This window comes from Plasmodium cynomolgi, chromosome 11 (assembly GCF_000321355.1).
Source record: "Plasmodium cynomolgi strain B DNA, chromosome 11, whole genome shotgun sequence".
Lineage (NCBI taxonomy): Eukaryota > Apicomplexa > Aconoidasida > Haemosporida > Plasmodiidae > Plasmodium > Plasmodium cynomolgi.
The window spans coordinates 1,876,426-1,892,705 of NC_020404.1; the positions used below are offsets into that span (position 1 = coordinate 1,876,426).

At 45.0% G+C, this 16,280-nt stretch overlaps 5 protein-coding genes across 5 annotated transcripts; 3 read left to right on the top strand and 2 right to left on the bottom strand.

Moving 5' to 3' along the window:
- Positions 1-1,603: 1,603 nt before the first annotated feature.
- PCYB_115140 (50S ribosomal subunit L24) lies at positions 1,604-1,957 on the bottom strand (the record flags this gene model as incomplete). The annotated part of the gene is made up of 1 exon (XM_004223393.1): positions 1,604-1,957. A coding segment is annotated over one exon (354 nt), but the record flags the coding sequence as incomplete, so codon positions are not given.
- A 722-nt stretch (positions 1,958-2,679) lies between these two features.
- PCYB_115150 (hypothetical protein) lies at positions 2,680-3,310 on the top strand (the record flags this gene model as incomplete). Its single annotated transcript, XM_004223394.1, has 3 exons — positions 2,680-2,727; positions 2,922-3,103; positions 3,256-3,310. The coding sequence occupies 3 exons, from the start codon at positions 2,680-2,682 to the stop codon at positions 3,308-3,310; spliced, it is 285 nt and encodes a 94-aa protein (XP_004223442.1).
- A 566-nt stretch (positions 3,311-3,876) lies between these two features.
- On the top strand, positions 3,877-8,007 carry PCYB_115160 (hypothetical protein; the record flags this gene model as incomplete). Its single annotated transcript, XM_004223395.1, has 1 exon — positions 3,877-8,007. One exon carries the CDS (start codon positions 3,877-3,879, stop codon positions 8,005-8,007), a length of 4,131 nt encoding a protein of 1,376 aa, XP_004223443.1.
- A 690-nt stretch (positions 8,008-8,697) lies between these two features.
- On the top strand, positions 8,698-10,458 carry PCYB_115170 (glyoxalase I; the record flags this gene model as incomplete). Its single annotated transcript, XM_004223396.1, has 6 exons — positions 8,698-9,060; positions 9,361-9,525; positions 9,617-9,715; positions 9,853-9,918; positions 10,029-10,160; positions 10,294-10,458. The coding sequence occupies 6 exons, from the start codon at positions 8,698-8,700 to the stop codon at positions 10,456-10,458; spliced, it is 990 nt and encodes a 329-aa protein (XP_004223444.1).
- Positions 10,459-10,791: 333 nt separating this feature from the next.
- PCYB_115180 (helicase) lies at positions 10,792-15,188 on the bottom strand (the record flags this gene model as incomplete). Its single annotated transcript, XM_004223397.1, has 3 exons — positions 10,792-13,192; positions 13,362-14,420; positions 14,773-15,188. The coding sequence occupies 3 exons, from the start codon at positions 15,186-15,188 to the stop codon at positions 10,792-10,794; spliced, it is 3,876 nt and encodes a 1,291-aa protein (XP_004223445.1).
- Positions 15,189-16,280: the final 1,092 nt, after the last annotated feature.

A 16,280-nucleotide genomic window follows, 5' to 3' on the forward strand; every position in this document is an offset into this window, starting at 1 on the left:
ATAATCCGCTTAGCTTAGTCAGCTGCTTCATTTTTACGCGCGTTCCGCATACGTCACTTCCCTTCACCTTTTGGCGGGGCGGGCGCTCCTAGCCCCGCGAGCCGCAAGCGCATCTACATACAATATATTATGTATAGAATACTTGTACGTACTACTTTTTTACGTAGCATACTTATGTATTAATGGCGTATTCATATGTACGTACCCCACTGTGCATACAGCTCCAGCAGCGAGATGCATTGTTATGTATTGTACCGCGGGGCATACGAATCCGATGCAAAGTGCCTCGCCGTGTACCATAGCTCGCCCCGAGCTTCTTCCTTTTTTTTGCTAACAGTTTTGTGGGACCCCCAACGTGAAGTGTATACATCATTTATCTCTTAGGAAAAAAACCTACTTATACATTTTTTTTTTTATACATTTATGATCTGCCCAGGTAGGCGCAACATCTACCCATTGCCTTCTTCACGTTACCAATGGGGGGAATATACATCCACGTGCTCCTAATATTTTTACTTGCTCCATACGTCTATATTTAACATAGCGTACATTTTGTACTACTTCATACTGCCGTTCGCGTGATTAAGCAGCGAGACGTAACTTCTCCTTGGCTGTCCCCGTTTGTCGTGAATAATCAAAAAAATAAAATATAAAAAAATTATTTTTTAAAGCGAATTTTTTTGGGGAGAGAGCAAAGTGGAAGGAGGGGTCGTTGCAGTGGTTGCTGGGAAGGAGATAAAAATAAAATTACCATGTGGATAGAAAAAAATAGAAACAAAAAATGTTAAAAGGATGAACAGAACAAAATTTTAAAAAAGATGAGGAGAACATTTTATGAAACGGGATTGGCAGGATGATCCCAACGAAGGCAGCCAAAAGAAAAATTAAAATAAATGCATACTTAATAAAGAGCTTCTTTAAATTATGAGCGAATAAACTTAACTAATGTAATTTTAAAGGGGGTGAGGGTGAGGTGGACTACCATTTCTAAGTGTAGGATAACTGGTCTAATTGATCTTTGGGCAGCTAAACAATCCAACCACGTATAAATCGGTTTGCGCTTTGTTTGACAAGGGCCAAATGAACGTGTGACCCGAACGGTTGGGCTTCTCAACCGTGTTTACTTTCTTTAAAGTGATTAAACATGGTATGCTATAGCATGTGCCCAATTCTGTTTGTAAGGGACATCCACCCTCCACTCCCCCTATGTAGATGCGGCACAGTTGAATAAAAAAGAACACCCGATTGGGTGGTGCACTATATAGTTGTGCAGGTACCACAGGTGTGTACTATTCTTCTTTTCCTTTTTGTTGAACCTCCCTGGAGGTAAATATGGGGCATCTCCACCGTTTAGCGACACGGGCGCGTCCTATTTTTCGCGAAAAAGGGAATTTAATTAAGTAAATTAAATCAAGCCAAGGCTTCACGTCTGTCGTTCAAAACGAAGCATGGCTCCACTGATTGGGTGCTAAACACAAGTTGGCAATTAAACCTGCCCGAATTTAAGCCCGTACACAGTTGTGGCTCTCCCCTCTCTGGATTGGCAAAACAGTATTGGACACGTGGCTGTTTCGTCTGTTCCCTTTTTTTTTTTTGCGCTCCTCTAGGACAGTTCCCTGTTGTATTTGTTAACCGTCTGACGTAATATATTCATGAACTTCACATCAGCCTTGTAGTCGTATGTCTTTTTGAGGGCCTCTTGCGGTGGCGTATCCAGGGGATTTTCCTCCACATCGTCAAATTCGTCCTCTTTATTCGTCTTGGAGGGCCACGGAATGACAATTCCGGACTTTTTCGATATGCGTATAACCTGATTGTCATCCGTGTATCTAATGCACACCTTGGTGTTTGTCTTCAAAAAATCATCAATCAGTTGGACATTCGAATAATGGATTTTTTTTTCAATATAAACAAATTTATTATCGAGATAGATTTTTCTCAAATTACATCCTTTTACCTTAACCATGTTCCGAAATTTATCACAACTTAGTACCTCCCCTATTTTGCCCTTATCCTTTCCCGATATCACCTTCACTTCGTCCCCTTTGTTAATTTTCCATAGCTTAATGATGTTTCTGGGTTTGATAATTTTATGGTTTCTTACTTGTACATTTTGCAGAAAGGGGCAGTTCATCCGGTTAAGGAGAAGTTCGCTGACCTTGCTCGAAAAGTTGTGGCAAAGCATTTTTCATTTTTTCACTTGACGCGGTTTCAACGAATGAAATTTGCAAAAGAGGGGGCGAAGAGGCTACAAACATGTATACCTGTGGTGCTTATGGCATACTCTTTATCATTATACGCACTAAGCAACACACTGTTCGATTTGTTCCCTTGTGCGCATCCTGTTCGCCTCTTACGTTTAGCTAACTAAATTTTTTTTTTTTTGGTCATAATTTTTTTTGAAAATTCTGCTAAAAACGCCTGAACGGGTCAGGCAATTTTCAGCGACGTGGCTAGAAACTCGGGAAATGTGGCCCGAAGTGGCGTAAAAAACGAGTAAACTTATGCATAAGGAAGTTCCTCCAAATGTGCAAAAATATAGAACAGTTTGAGTACCCCCTTGCAGGCATGACGCTCAAGCATGCCAAATCGCATTTTGAAATATTTTCGCAAAAAAAAAACATCCAGTCCAGCCAAATGAAGCACTGGTAATGTAATGCCAAAGCTATTGTGGAAGAAATGGATAAATTGAAAAATCTGCTTTTCGTGAAAAACGGGAACTTTTCGGTAATTTTAAATTGGGAGAGAAGAAGAGGAGATAGATTTTCACTGCCACTGTGCATGAGCGGAGAGTGCTCCGGAGAAGCGCACGTGCAGCTTTCCATGATGAGCTGCCCCTGTGCGTGCGCAGAAATGTGCTTACATATGTGGACACACTAACACGTGTGAATCTTAATCTAACCCACACGCCCCCACTTCAGAACGCGCAGATCAAGCTGCTGGCCTTCACATCGCTCAGCATGCTGGTGCTAATGGTGACCGGCGACGGCCTCCAGACCCCCCTGGGCTACATCCAAAACGTCAAGCGGGACCTGCGAAAAGAGGCGCAAGAGTCGGAGGAATCGATGGAAAAGAAGCTGCTCAACGAATTGGGATACACCACGTAAGTTGAAAAGGGCTCGCCGCTTATTCTGTGTGGCGACTGTTCCCACATTTTGTTGCGTTTGTTCCATTTTGTTGCGTTTGTCCTATTTGGTTTCGTTTGTCCCATTTGGTTGCGTTTGTCCCATTTGGTTGCGTTTTCCCCCCTTTAAGCTACCACGAATGGAAGAAGGCTGGTATCATTCCGTCGGACGATGAAAAGAAGTGAACACCCAAGTGGGGTCCGCAGTTGGTCTCGTGCACACGCCCCGTTTGAGAGGGCTGCCACCAACTGCTTCTCTAAGATTAACCCCATTCGATTTTGTCTTCATTTGTTCCTGCTAAGTGTCAACATTGCGTGAGCAAAAAGGAAGAAAAAAAAAAAAAATAGTACACTCTCTTTTTAAGGAGGTTTATCCTCACGCACAATGCATAGCAGCTCAACTTGGAGGAAAGAAAATACCATTTGGTCAGGTTCGAGGGAAAATGAGCACAGTTGTAAAGAGGACTAGACAGCATGTGCGGCGAGTTAATTTTTTTTTTTTAATACTTCTTCACCCGTAGAGGAGCATACCCATTGGGGGATTTCCTCGTTCTGTTTTGTGGCAAGAACACGGGAATATCGGCAACACTGCTGTTTGTTCCATTGTGTTTTTTTTTTTTTACCCACCTCGAGACCGTACCGACTGTCCCACTTTATGAGCCCAATTATAGCTGCCCTATCTCATTACCACTTCTGTGAAGGGCATCAAACCTGCCTGCGTGGCTGCCCGTGTAACTCCTCCTAACATACAAATGTATGCAAAAAGGTGTAGCAGCTTTTTGGACGCCGTGCCGACGTTCCTACACAAGGCGGCATCCCGCAGCAGCTTCAGCTCCATTGTTGTGAAGAAGCCACGGGGAAAGCCACTGAACATTGACACGGTGAGGAGGAACAACAGAAGGGGAGAGAAATGTGGAGACGAGACAAGAAGTATATATCATCACCACAAAAAAGAGCAGCTTCATGGGAATGACCAAGTGGAGGAAAGAAACAAAAAGCAAACAATAACCAAGCTGTGCAAACTGTTAAGTGATAATTTGAAGAATGGAAAATATGATATGTACGAGAAGAACCTAAGTTATGGATTATCTGTGGCAGAAAACCCAATCGAATTATCCCAACTGATTAACTCAATCAGTAAAGGGAGGTACTACAGTAAGGGGGTGATCCACATTTACACAAAACTGGTAGACAAAGCCTCGGAGATCTTCGAAAATATCCCCGTGATGAGCATAAGCTTAATTTTGAATAGCATGCTGAAGTTGGACATATATAATGAGAAGTTTTTGTTTTTATTTTTCAAAAATGTGCAGCAAATTTTGGACGAATGTAATGCGGTCGACTTGACTATCCTGTTTCATTTTTACGTCAACGGAATGGGACGGCTTGTCGGAAGTACTAGTCCTTACTGGGTTATGCCACCTCTCGGAGGCAACTCCCCTGATGCGCAAAGTCAAGTGCTGCTAAACTCATTTTTGAGAAGGCTACACAACGTGGTGCCTTCCTTGCAGATGCACGGCATTTCGTCCGTACTGCGATGTGTTAAGAAATTGGTGATGATGATGATGGTGGGAGAGGCGAAGGGGGGAGAGACGAAGGGGGGAGAACCCAATGGGGGTAGACGGTTAGACGATATGGAGGCTGTTCACCATGGGAAGAATCATTCGTGTGAGTTTTTCCCCTACGGCAAAGCTAATCGGAATGGCCATCAAAATTGTGAATCAAATTTGGAGCTAATTACACAGATAAACTCACGTCTGAGAAATAACTTTTACGAAAAAATGGCACAAGCGAATACGCAGCAGTTATGCAACATTTTAGAAGACCTGCAATTTTTTGATCTCATCGATAATGACTGTTACTATGACGTATTGAACAGATTAAAGGAGTCCTTACAACGAGCGAAGGAACTCAAAGACCTCGACTATGTGAATGTCCTAAATACTATAAAGAGTAGGAACATAAAGAATAACAATTTGTTGCCTTTGTGTTATTTTTCCTTTTTGTTTGACTCACTGAAGATGGAGGACTTTTCTCATTTTCATTATGACCGTGTTGCCGAGCTAGCCAAAATATTATTTTATTTTAAAAAGGTTTATCATGTTAACTTTTGTATGAACAAAATGGAATTATTTTTGGATAAAAATGATCCCAATTTGATAGAGTCCACGTCCACTATGATTTATTTGTTGGATGAGTTTTGTACAATTGGTAGGTGCACTGCGGCGGGGGGGGCCTTGAGGGGTAAATTGTTTTCCTGCGTTGTGCACCGCGTCTTGGGGGGTGCGGCGGGCACGCTGGGCGGCACCACCGGTGGTAGCGGCGTGAGCAGCAGTGCTACCCTTGGTAGTGGCGTGAGCAGCAGTGCGACCTGTAGTAGCCGCTTGAGCGGAAGTGCCACCTGTAATAGCCGCTTGAACGGAAGTGCCACCTGTAGTAGCCGCTTGAACGGAAGTGCTATGAACCCACATGGAGGTCACGCCCTAACCCTGGAGGAATCGCTCCTCTTGACCAAAGCAGCGGAAGGGCTTATTAGCACCAAAAAAGAGGAACACCCCAGCATATCTGACCACGTGAAAAGGAGAGACTTCTTCCTCATCAATTGTGATGAAAAAGTTTGTATCCAATTTGAACAGCTGGATAGGTATGTCCAAAATGTCTTGTACAAAATTTTGGTTCTAGGTAAAGTTAGATATAGAGATGTCTCCCTTTTTTTGCACCTTCTAAAATGCTGCTTGCTGTGCTCATTACACTTTTCCCTTAAGGATATTTTACTCCTACTGAGAGGGCTACAACATTGTCTGTACTTTTTTACAAAGGAAAATTATATCCTTTTGGAGAATGTATTAAATTATTTAAGCGCCCTTACAGTGTTGCAGTGTCGGTTGGTGGTAAGGAGGAAGGAGGAGTGCAGGCGATACCGGGACGATATGGATAAACTTCTGAACCGTTCAGGCAGTTTGTTTAGAAGTGAAAATGTCATAAGGGAGGTGGTGGTTAACCAAATGGGGTACAACGAGTTGAGCGAGGTGTATAGGAAGATCGACCGTGTGATGGAGACGAATTGGGCATACCTGAGTGACCTCACTTCGATAGAAAGGTTGAGTGGGAGAAGTGACGAGGGGGATAACGCCTCACATGGGATTGCTTTTCAAGACGAAGGGGGAGGTATCCTCTCCAATAATAGGCGAACAAAAATATGCGCATCAAATTGCTGCTCCTTGTTGTGCTATTTCCAAAGGTTAAATTACGTGAATAAGGGAGTCGTTCGAGTCGTCTTGTCGAACTTATACGACCATGTGCATGCGTTGAAGAATGAGCAAATTCTCAAGTTGGTGAAGGGACTTAGCATTATCCGAAATGTCGACACGGAGTTCACTTCGTTCAATTCAGTTTTTAAACAAATTTTACTTCGGTTCGTGTCGTCTCACAAGGAGGGGACGAAGAGTGCAGAGCTGAAGATAGACGAAACGATCAAGTTGATGTACCTAGTGAGTAAGCTCTCCATAAATATGGACCACAGGAATGCCCTCATAAGGAAATATATTTTGGTTTTTTTGGAGAGTCAGTTGGGGGAGCACACCGTGGGCCTTCCTCAGCTGGAGCTGTTGATGAAGAGTTTTAAAAATATGTATCCTTACCGGTACGTGTGTTTGGTGGAATGGTGCTTGCGAGGGGTCAGCCAGGCGGCCCGGGGGGAGGCACCAATCGAACAGCAACACAACGGATCGCGCGAAGCATCGTGCAACCGATTGGGTGACGGATCACGTGAAGGAGCGCCGCGACCCCCACTGCCGCTGCCCTTCCTGAAGAATTACTTCTCCGTCATGCCGCTGCTAATAAACCCAGCTACCAACATCCACTGCGGCGTGAACGACCTGTACATGCGCACAAGTATGGAGCTCTTCGACCAACTGTACGAGCAGATCAAATCTGATGAAAGACTCAAAGAGGAGTTCATCCCCGTGCTGATAACTTTTGTTAATTTATCCTTCCGTGACATTCCCTTTGTGGAGAGGTATCCCAATTTGATGAGTGACATTTTCGAGATGAAGCAGTTGATTCCGACGAAGCAGTTTTTCTTTTTTTTATTGAATGTGAAGTTTTTTGGGACACAGAAGGGTCGCGCCGAGGTGGATGCGCTGCTGCACAAGGTTGGCAGCCTTGTTGAGGGCCACATGGGGGAGTCGTCACGATCGAAAGAGGCAGCGTCACCATTAGAACGCACACCCACCCCGTTAACGCGAGCGCCCTCCTCGCTGCACGACTTCACCTTTGACAGAAAGAAGCTCGTCCTCCTGGACACGGAAGAAGATAACGAGATGGAGATCATATCTCGGGAGTACAACCATATAGACACAGCCGAGGTGCACACACGAGGGGAAGGAACGACGGAGAAAAAAGGCTTACATCGTGCGGATTGCCACGACCATGATGACCTCGTGAAGGAACGCACCAAACGGAGTAACGCAGACCACCTTGAATTCGAAATCATTTTGAAAAAATATGCATACTGCCAAAATAGCCAAAAGGACAAAATCGAAATTACGAAGAATGTTAAAATATTTTCCTTCGATGCTAAGTATGTGGACTTGAAAAAGAAAATTATTTTCGAATTTTTGGAGGAGGACAATTATTTTAAAGAAGTAGATGATGCCTCCATCGAGCTTTTACCGTTTGTTTATTTGCGTTTATTTTTTTGGAGGAAATTAAATTACAACTTAGTCATTATGCCCTTTTATGAGTGGCATATGTGTTATGGCCGCTTGGAAAGGGTTAAGGCCATTTTTCAGAAGCTCCTAAACGTGGCCCGCGACGCCGATTCGTACTTGCTCGAGACGGGGAAGTCTCGCGCTTTTGCCTCCGTTGGGCGTTACGAATGAGGTGCAGCGGTAGTTAGTAATACCTCCTGCGAAGCGCACACGTTGCTAAAAATGACGCCTCTTCCCTAGTGCAAGGGAGTCACTTTTGCAGCAACCACACCGGTGTCACAGCACACATGGTATGCTCCCCCTCGCGTGGTTCCTTTTTTAGTCGTGGCTGGCCCCCCCGGTGGAGGTTGCTACTGACCTTTCCATAGGCGTTCTCACCGGTTGGCAGTTGCTGCGGCAGTTGCGACGGCCGCCTTTTATTCCCGCTTTGGAGATTCACGGCCGACCAGCTTGCGGCGCGTAAATGCACCATAAGTAAGTACGCACGTACGTTTGTATGTATATATGTACGTATGTACGTATGTATGTATGTATGTATGTACGTATGTATGTGTTTTTTTTTGCATGGTCCTTCTTCCGCGCCGAACCTGCTTTCCACCAATTTCGTTCCCTGGTGCGAACTTCTTTTTCGCCATCCTCGAGCAAACGGCTTCGCTAACGTCGCAGTAAATGTAAAAGGTTTTGCGGTGAGCCAAGTATAGGAGGACCCCCCACGTGGGTATCAAAACCCATCGATTGAAGATAGGTGCCCTCTTGGCGTGCCATTTGGCACATTCGACCGTCACTCCCCACCCACTCGTTACACGTGCGCACACTGGACACACATTTTTTTTTTTTTTTCCTTTGTGTATGCTGGTGCGCATGGCAAAAGTCGCCTTGATGAAGCGCGCCCTCCTTTGGTCAGCCCTGCTCTGTTTTAACGGTTACTACTTTTTGAAATTGCCAAGGAGTTCGTCTTATTCCTTCCTGACCAGCAGCAATATCGTCGGGAAGAAGGTTAAAAATCCAGAGGAACCAAACCGAAGCAAGAGGCTGAAATGCAGAGTGGAAGGCATAGAGTACACAGTCCGCAATGTAGACCAATCGATCGAGTTTTACAAAAATGTGCTGGGTTTTCAAGTGAGAGAGAAGGGTGACGATTTCGTGAAAATGGCCTTAGGCCCGGAAGAGGCTTATATAAAGCTAGTGCAAAAGGGGGAGCAGCAGGACATAACTATAGGAGAGGTATATTCGCAAAGGGGTGTGTTTGGGCGCTCTGCGTGAATGGCAAGCGGCTTTGTTCGTGCCACTTCGCTGCATCGTCGCGGCCTTACCTCTGCACCATCGCCGCCTTATCTCTGCATCATCACCGCCTTATCTCTGCATCACCACCGCCTTATCTCTGCATCACCACCGCCTTATCTCTGCATCATCACCGCCTTATCTCTGCATCATCACCGCCTTATCTCTGCACCTGTGTTGCTTTTTCCACCATTAGTGTGGACCGCCGAAACCGCGCACAAACCCTTTTTCCCCACCTGACAGCACTGCTTCCTGGGCCTGGGCGTAAACATGGAAGAGTTCCAAATAAGCAAAACGAAAATATACGGAGGGAACGTGGAGGACGGGATAGACAAAAGGCCTATCACGGCGTGCATACTCCCGGACGAGGACGTAGGAGGAGAAAGCTTCTGCACGGGGGCTATCCATGTGATGGCTGTGCATGTGGTGTGATCATACTTAGGGTTCTCCCATTTCGCGCGCTCATTTTTATCCCCCCTCCCCACCCACACACACGTAGGCGCAAATTAGGCGGTTCTCAACAAACTGCTTCGTGACGGACCCGGACGGCTACGGAATCGAGGTGGTGCTGCAGGGGAAAGGCAGTAAACTGGACAGGGTTCGCATATAAAAAAGGAAAATAAGTGAAAGGAGTCCCCCTTTAAGCGCACGATTTTTTTATATCTACACATTTGCTCACGTTTCGTCCAGCTGCCCAATCGATAATGCCCCTTTTAACAAAATGCAAATTTACAGATACGCTTCTTTACCACGTCGACGAAGGATTCGCAAAAGTTTTACTCGGACATTTTAGGAATGGAGGTAAGAAAAAAAACAAAAAAAAAAATCCCCAAAAAAATGTTTCACCCTTCAGAACAGTTACTGTGTTCAGCGTGTTCATTTCGATCTGCTCATTCGGCCCCCATATTTAGCTGATAAGGATACAAAGCCACTTGGAAGAAATTTCATACCCCTGGAGTGTATACGGAGGGATGAGCTATTTCTTCTCTTCTGGAAGGAACGCGACGGTGCTGCAGATGGCGTATGCCTACGATGAGGATAAGGTAAGTGGTGCGAGCTTTCTGGGGTCGGCGGGTCCATCCTTTGCCAGGCGTGTGTACAATTTAGTCCAGATGGCCCTTTTGGCACATTTACCTGCTACACAGCCGCGTCGCTCCCTTCACCCCCTTCTCTAAGCTACACATGGGTAATTCCCTGGGAAATTTAATTTTGAGTTTCAACGACTTGGCCCCCGTGGAGAAGAGGCTGCGGGAAAATGGTATACAGCTGGAGGAGTCGCACAACGGCTGGGTGGTCAAGGATCTGGACGGGTACAGCGTTCGTTTGAAGAGCGACAAGTGAAAAGAAAGAAAAAAAAAAAAAAAACGCATGAAGGGCTCATAATTTTTCACCACTTGGGAGGAACACCCCTGTCCACTATTTACAAACGCATTTATGGAACTGAGAAGAATACGCTCAAAACGGGAGAGACGCAGATCAACGGGAAAGTGCCAAAATAGGGAGTTAACAAATTTGTGCAAGGTGGACAAATCTAGCGAAATGAGCTAGCCAAAATGAAAAAAAAAAAAAAAAACAGGTAAAATCCAAAAGGAGGAAAAACACACACACACACACGTGGATGTACAACCGAACGGTTGACGAATCACCCGTCCCTCGGAAAAGATCCCAGTTGAATCATTTTGGAGGGGAGCTCTCCACAGGATTACCCCTCTCCGCCCTTTTCTTAAAATCGTCCTTTGTTTTTTTCTTATGACAGAAGGTACACAATGTCTGGAGGTTGTCAAAGGATGCCTCTCCACCCCCCCTGAAAACAGGCAAGATATGGTCCACGTTCCAGATATGGCCCTCCATTGGTTTCTCAAGTATGTATGTGAGATGATTAATATCTTCAATAAATAGTGGATATTTTTTAATAAAATAATCAATTTTTTCGTTAATTGAAAAGTATTTTAGATTTTTAATTTGTCTAATTAAGTTTGTGCAATCCAATTTGCAAATATTACAAATGCCTTTATCTCTTTCGTAAATTAATCTTCGTATACTGGTGGAACTTTTTTTTAAAAAATAAAATTTTCTGCACTTGCCCTCGCAAAACATATTGCTTTCATCACATATGAGAATATTTTTAACATTACAACTTTGCAATTTAATCGTGTCGAATTCGTGATGAAATTTTTCGATCGTGGCGCTGTCTGAGTGGTCCTGCAAATATTTCATAACGTTGCATTCGCCTACTATGGCACTGGCACAAGGGGGTAACTCACTTTTACACTGTAGACATTTAACTGCGTTTCGTTTTTCATCATACTCTTGGTAATAGAAGACTTGCAGTTTCCCCTTGAAGCTGTTTTTAAGGTACGTCTTCACGTATGTCTTATCGCTTGCGGCGAAGTTTTTTATGTACCTCTCAAATTTTAGGGGCTTCGTTTTATTTTCTCTATCGCGCAAATGGCGAAGCAGCGATATGTTCATGTCGCATTTTTTATTTTCAATTAACTTCTTTTCGTTCGTGCTTAGTTTGTTGTAATTTTGCAAAAATTTAATCGCGCATTTTTTGAGAAGCGTCCCTGATTTTTTGTCCCCCCCACCCTTGGTCAAGTGTTCCATGGGAAAGTTGGTCTTCTTGTTTTGGTAGTACGCGTGGATTCTGTTTGTGAGGGTGTTTATTTGGAAGAGGAATTTTCGTTTTCGGTCGCTTCGGACGTTGAGGTGTTGGCCGCTCAGTTGGTTATGGAGTTGGCAGCTCAATTCGCTGCGGGGTTGGCCGCTCAATTCGTTGTGGGGTTGGGCGCTTGCCTCCTCTGGGGAGTAACTGCTTCTGGAAGGAACGCCACTCCCGCGTGAGGCACTCTGCCCGCTTAGCAGAAGCACGTCCCCCGAAACGTTCTCATAAAGGAGATCCTTGGCAACAAACTCCGTTCCATCGACGATCGAGCGAGTACTATGTGCACAGAGTGTGAACCTCTTCCACGTTTTGTAGTCGCTCCCTAAGCCATTTTTCAAGAGGAAGTAAAAAACGTACGTGTTGAATTGCTGGTTCTTCCTAAATAGTCTACTTTCGCATTGTTGCAAGTGAAAGAAGTTTACAGGAAATTCTAGGAAAAAACACAAGTTGCAGAAAGTGAAGTCTAGTCCATGGCTAACTGAGCAGATAGTAAAAATGCCATACTGACAGCTGTGGTTCATGCGAAAAAATTGTATTTTTTCTCGCTTTTCCTTTTCGCTTAAACTTCCCTTCAGTACAACGTAGTCTATAATGGCTTGTTCACTTTTTTTTTTACTTTTTATCATTTTTAGCAACTCCTCTTCGATGCATTTGCACACAGTTAGGTGGTAGCAAAAAATTATTTTTTTTTTCCCTGGGAAATGTTCCTCCATGTATTTCATCGCATGAACCACTTTAGAGAGTCCCTCCTCTACCTTTTTGGATTTAATCTGAACTTGAAAAAACTCGCTCAGTGCTTGTCTGTTGGGGGTTGTAAAATCTGAGCCAACAGACTGGGTTCCCTCTTTTGAGTCCTTCACGACATTTTGGAGAGCATTTTCTTCCTCACTTGGGGGACAAAGGGAGGGTGACAAAAAATTGACGAGATTATCTGTACCTATGGTGTAAGGTCCATGAGGTAAGTACACGAAGAATCTCTTCAAGTCTGGAAAGCTTGAAGTAAAGACCTCTGAAATGGACCGTCTTATCATGACCGTTTTTTTTAAGAAAAGGTGGAATTCCCAGGAGCGTAAATTTTCTTCGTATATCTTTTGTCCTCTGCAAAAATATTTTTTGCAGAATTCTTCTCCAAAAGTGAACTTATTTTTACAGAAAATTTTTTTGCTGTTTATGAGGTACTTAATTTGGTGGTATATATTGATGGGTCTGTTTATGGAAGGAGTTCCACTCAGGAAAATGACGTTTTTTGTCTTTTTAAGGGTGCTTTTGATCATTTTGGCTAGCTGGCTTTGCTTCCCATAGTGTACTGTTCTTATGAAGTGACTTTCGTCCACGATAATTAGTTTGAATTTTATTTCGTTTATCAGGTGGGCCAGCTTTTTGTACAGCTCGAAGGAGACGATGATGATTCTGTAGAGGGGGTGAAAGCGAAAGGGTTTAGCGTTAGCGTATCAGGGGTGGTGGTTGTGTACCACTGGTTCGCATCGTGGTGGTGTCTTTGGTGGGCCGCTCTTCGTTCTCCGCTCTCTACTCTCCACTCTCTACTCTACGCTCCCACTCGTTTGCTTCCTCTCCGCACCTGTACAGCCGGGCCCCCCTCGGGAAGTCGTTCGAGCCGCCAACCACGAGCACCTTGGAAGGGTCGAACGCAGGCACGAACTTCTCAATTTCGCAGGCCCAGTTAAGCTTCAGAGATGACGGAGTTACAATGAGGGTGGGGTAAAGCCGAAAAAAGTGGAAAATACAAATAGCCTGCAGCGTTTTTCCTAGTCCCATTTCGTCGCCGATTAATATTCTTCCATTCTGCTGTTTAAAGAAGTACACAGATTCTAGCTGGTACGGTAGGATCACCTTTTGAATCCTCTTGGGGAGCTTCTTTTTTATTTCTTCAAGGCACTTCTTTTTAATTTCGCTCAAAATTTTTTTCTTAACTTTTTGCTTTCGTTTCGCGTAGTGGTGTCTTAGTATATGAGCTCTGAGTTTTTCTCGACTGAAAAGGTAGGAGGATTTGGCTAGCTCGTCCAACTTGTACGAGCTGGTTATGCGGTTGTCTTCTTGGGAGGAGTACTTGGGGGGGCATGCAGTGGGCGATTCCCTTACCCCTCCCATTTGAGCAGTCCCAGCAGGGCGTGGTGAGTCCGCTCTGTGGAGAAGCCCCTCCTCCGGGTGATGCCCCTCCTCCGGGTGATGCCCCTCCTCCGGTTGATACCCCTCCTCCGGGTGATGCCCCTCCTCAAGTTCGCACTGATACTTCTCGTAGGTCATCCGCATGACGCTGGAGAATCTCCACTTTAAAAAAAACTTATGTACACGTGCTTTCTCGTGCATCCTCGGGTAGACGTGTCCAAAGTAGTGGAAAACACAGCTGGGAATTTCGTGCACAAAACAGTGGTTGTATAAGCGGAATACAAAATAACGTAGCATTAGAGGGTAGGAGCAAAGGTCGAACACACACCCGCAGAGATAGTTGTTATTGTCGACGCTGAGTCTTCTAAAGGAGGCTTTCTTCTCAATATCTTTCGATAGGTGGAAGGGGAAAATTCCACTCTGTATGTAGTCCCTCCTGGGTTTCCAAGTCAATGGCAGATATTTGAGCTCATCAAAAAAGTCCCGTCCGTTTATGTACCACTGGGTGTACCTATCAGTTAGGGTTTCAAATAAATGTCTATTTTTTTTTTTTTTTTTCGACATGGTTTATAAATTTGGAATTGTACAGAAAGAGCAGCTCTCCTTTTGCGTCTCCGTTTGCGTCTCCTTTTGCTCCTCCTTCTGCGTCTCCTCCTTTTGCTCCTCCTTTTGCGTCTCCTCCTTTTGCTTCTCCCTTTCCCCCCCCTTTGGACTGTACCTTCGCATAGTTCTCCTTCCTAAGGAGGGCTGCATATCGTTTTCGGCTGAGTGAAAAGTTGCATCTCCAACTAGACCTGAAGAAGGAGTAGGACTTCCCATGGGAGAACTTCCTTGCAGGACGAAAGCTTCTCAATTTAGTCCACTTTGGAAATTCGAACAAATCGATACATGTATTGATCCTATATATGTATTTTATAATCTTCCTATATTTTATTCTATGTCTTTTTATTGTCCTCAAGTCTGTGACTACTTCTCTGATTATATCGCTGACTATTTTGTTGAAGTCGTTGGCAAAGCTGAGATTTCCAAAATGGTGAATGCGATAGGAGTGGGTCTTTTCCATTTCGAAGCAGATTTTTTTCCTATTTTGAAGGAACAAATTTTCTCTCTTATCAAACATGGAGTCCTCTACTCTCCTTTTGGAAACCCTCTCGTGACACTGTGTGCACTCGAAGTAGTTCCCATACTTCCCCTCCTTCAGAATTACTGAACTGTTACTACATGTAAGGCAGTTGGCATACTGTCCCAGTTGTTCATTACTCAACTTTAGTTTCCTCATCAGGTTGGTAAAGGTGTGGTAGGTGGCGATTATCCTTCGAAATTTCAGCGTTAGAGAATTATCTCCCTCCGGGGGGGAACTGTCACTTCGAGACCCCGTCTGATCCCTTCTGGGGGGAGTTTTCTCCGCATTGGTGGCGAGGTGCCCATTGGTGGTGAGGTGCCCTTTGGTGGTGATGTGCCCTTTGGTGGTGAGGTGCCCTTTGGTTGTGAGGTACCCTTTGGTGGTGAGGTGCCCACTGGGGGTATCATCAGACAGTCCCGCTTCTTTCCCCCCTGTTGCTTCTCTCCTCGTGAACTTCCCATGCAGAATAGTTGAGTTGTACAGGCTCGTCGAGATGGGGATGGCGTAGTTTGCTGCTCCCTCCGCGTGTGTCCTCTTCGAGGGGGTGTTTTCCTGCCTGCTCGTCTTTCTACTTGATTTCGCAAAGTACTTGCTGCGCCTCTTCGTGGGGGAGCGGTTGGCACCGCTGGCGAGTGGAGATACCATCGGGGGGTGGCGTTTCATTTGCTTCGTGCAAGTCATCAAATGGTCGTGCGTATTCCCTTTTGCGCAAATTTTCCAAGTGGAGCAGCGAATTGGGGCCCCTAAATATAGGGATGGAAGGGTGGTCCCCCTTCCTGCTCCTGCTCTACCTACAGAGCATCACATAATGGGAGCCCCCAGCTCTAACGCAAATGGTGACGCTGAAAGGGGCATGTTGCGCTTCCGTGTGATAATTTATTTCACAATGAGGGCGCTTCTCTCCCCTGTGGGGGGAGGTCACTTCCCCTTGATGTTTTTCACGACGTGGGAATATGTCGCTTGGCTGAGCAAGAACGGCATACCGTTTCTTTGTTTTTAATTTCACAGTTGGGTTGAAGTTGCACTGTTGAAGCTGCACGGTTGAAGCTGTACGGTTGAAGCTGCACGGTTGAAGTTGCGCAGTCGGAGCTCCGCGTGGGGATTGGCGCGCTGCACCCTCGTATGTGTGAACGAGGATATTCACGCAGGTAACACGCGCGGGGCGGCAAGCTACTGCCACGTGTCAAGTGTACAGGCCAGTTGAAAAAGCGTCAGTTGGACTGTTTTTTTTAAATGAGTTAAGGAATA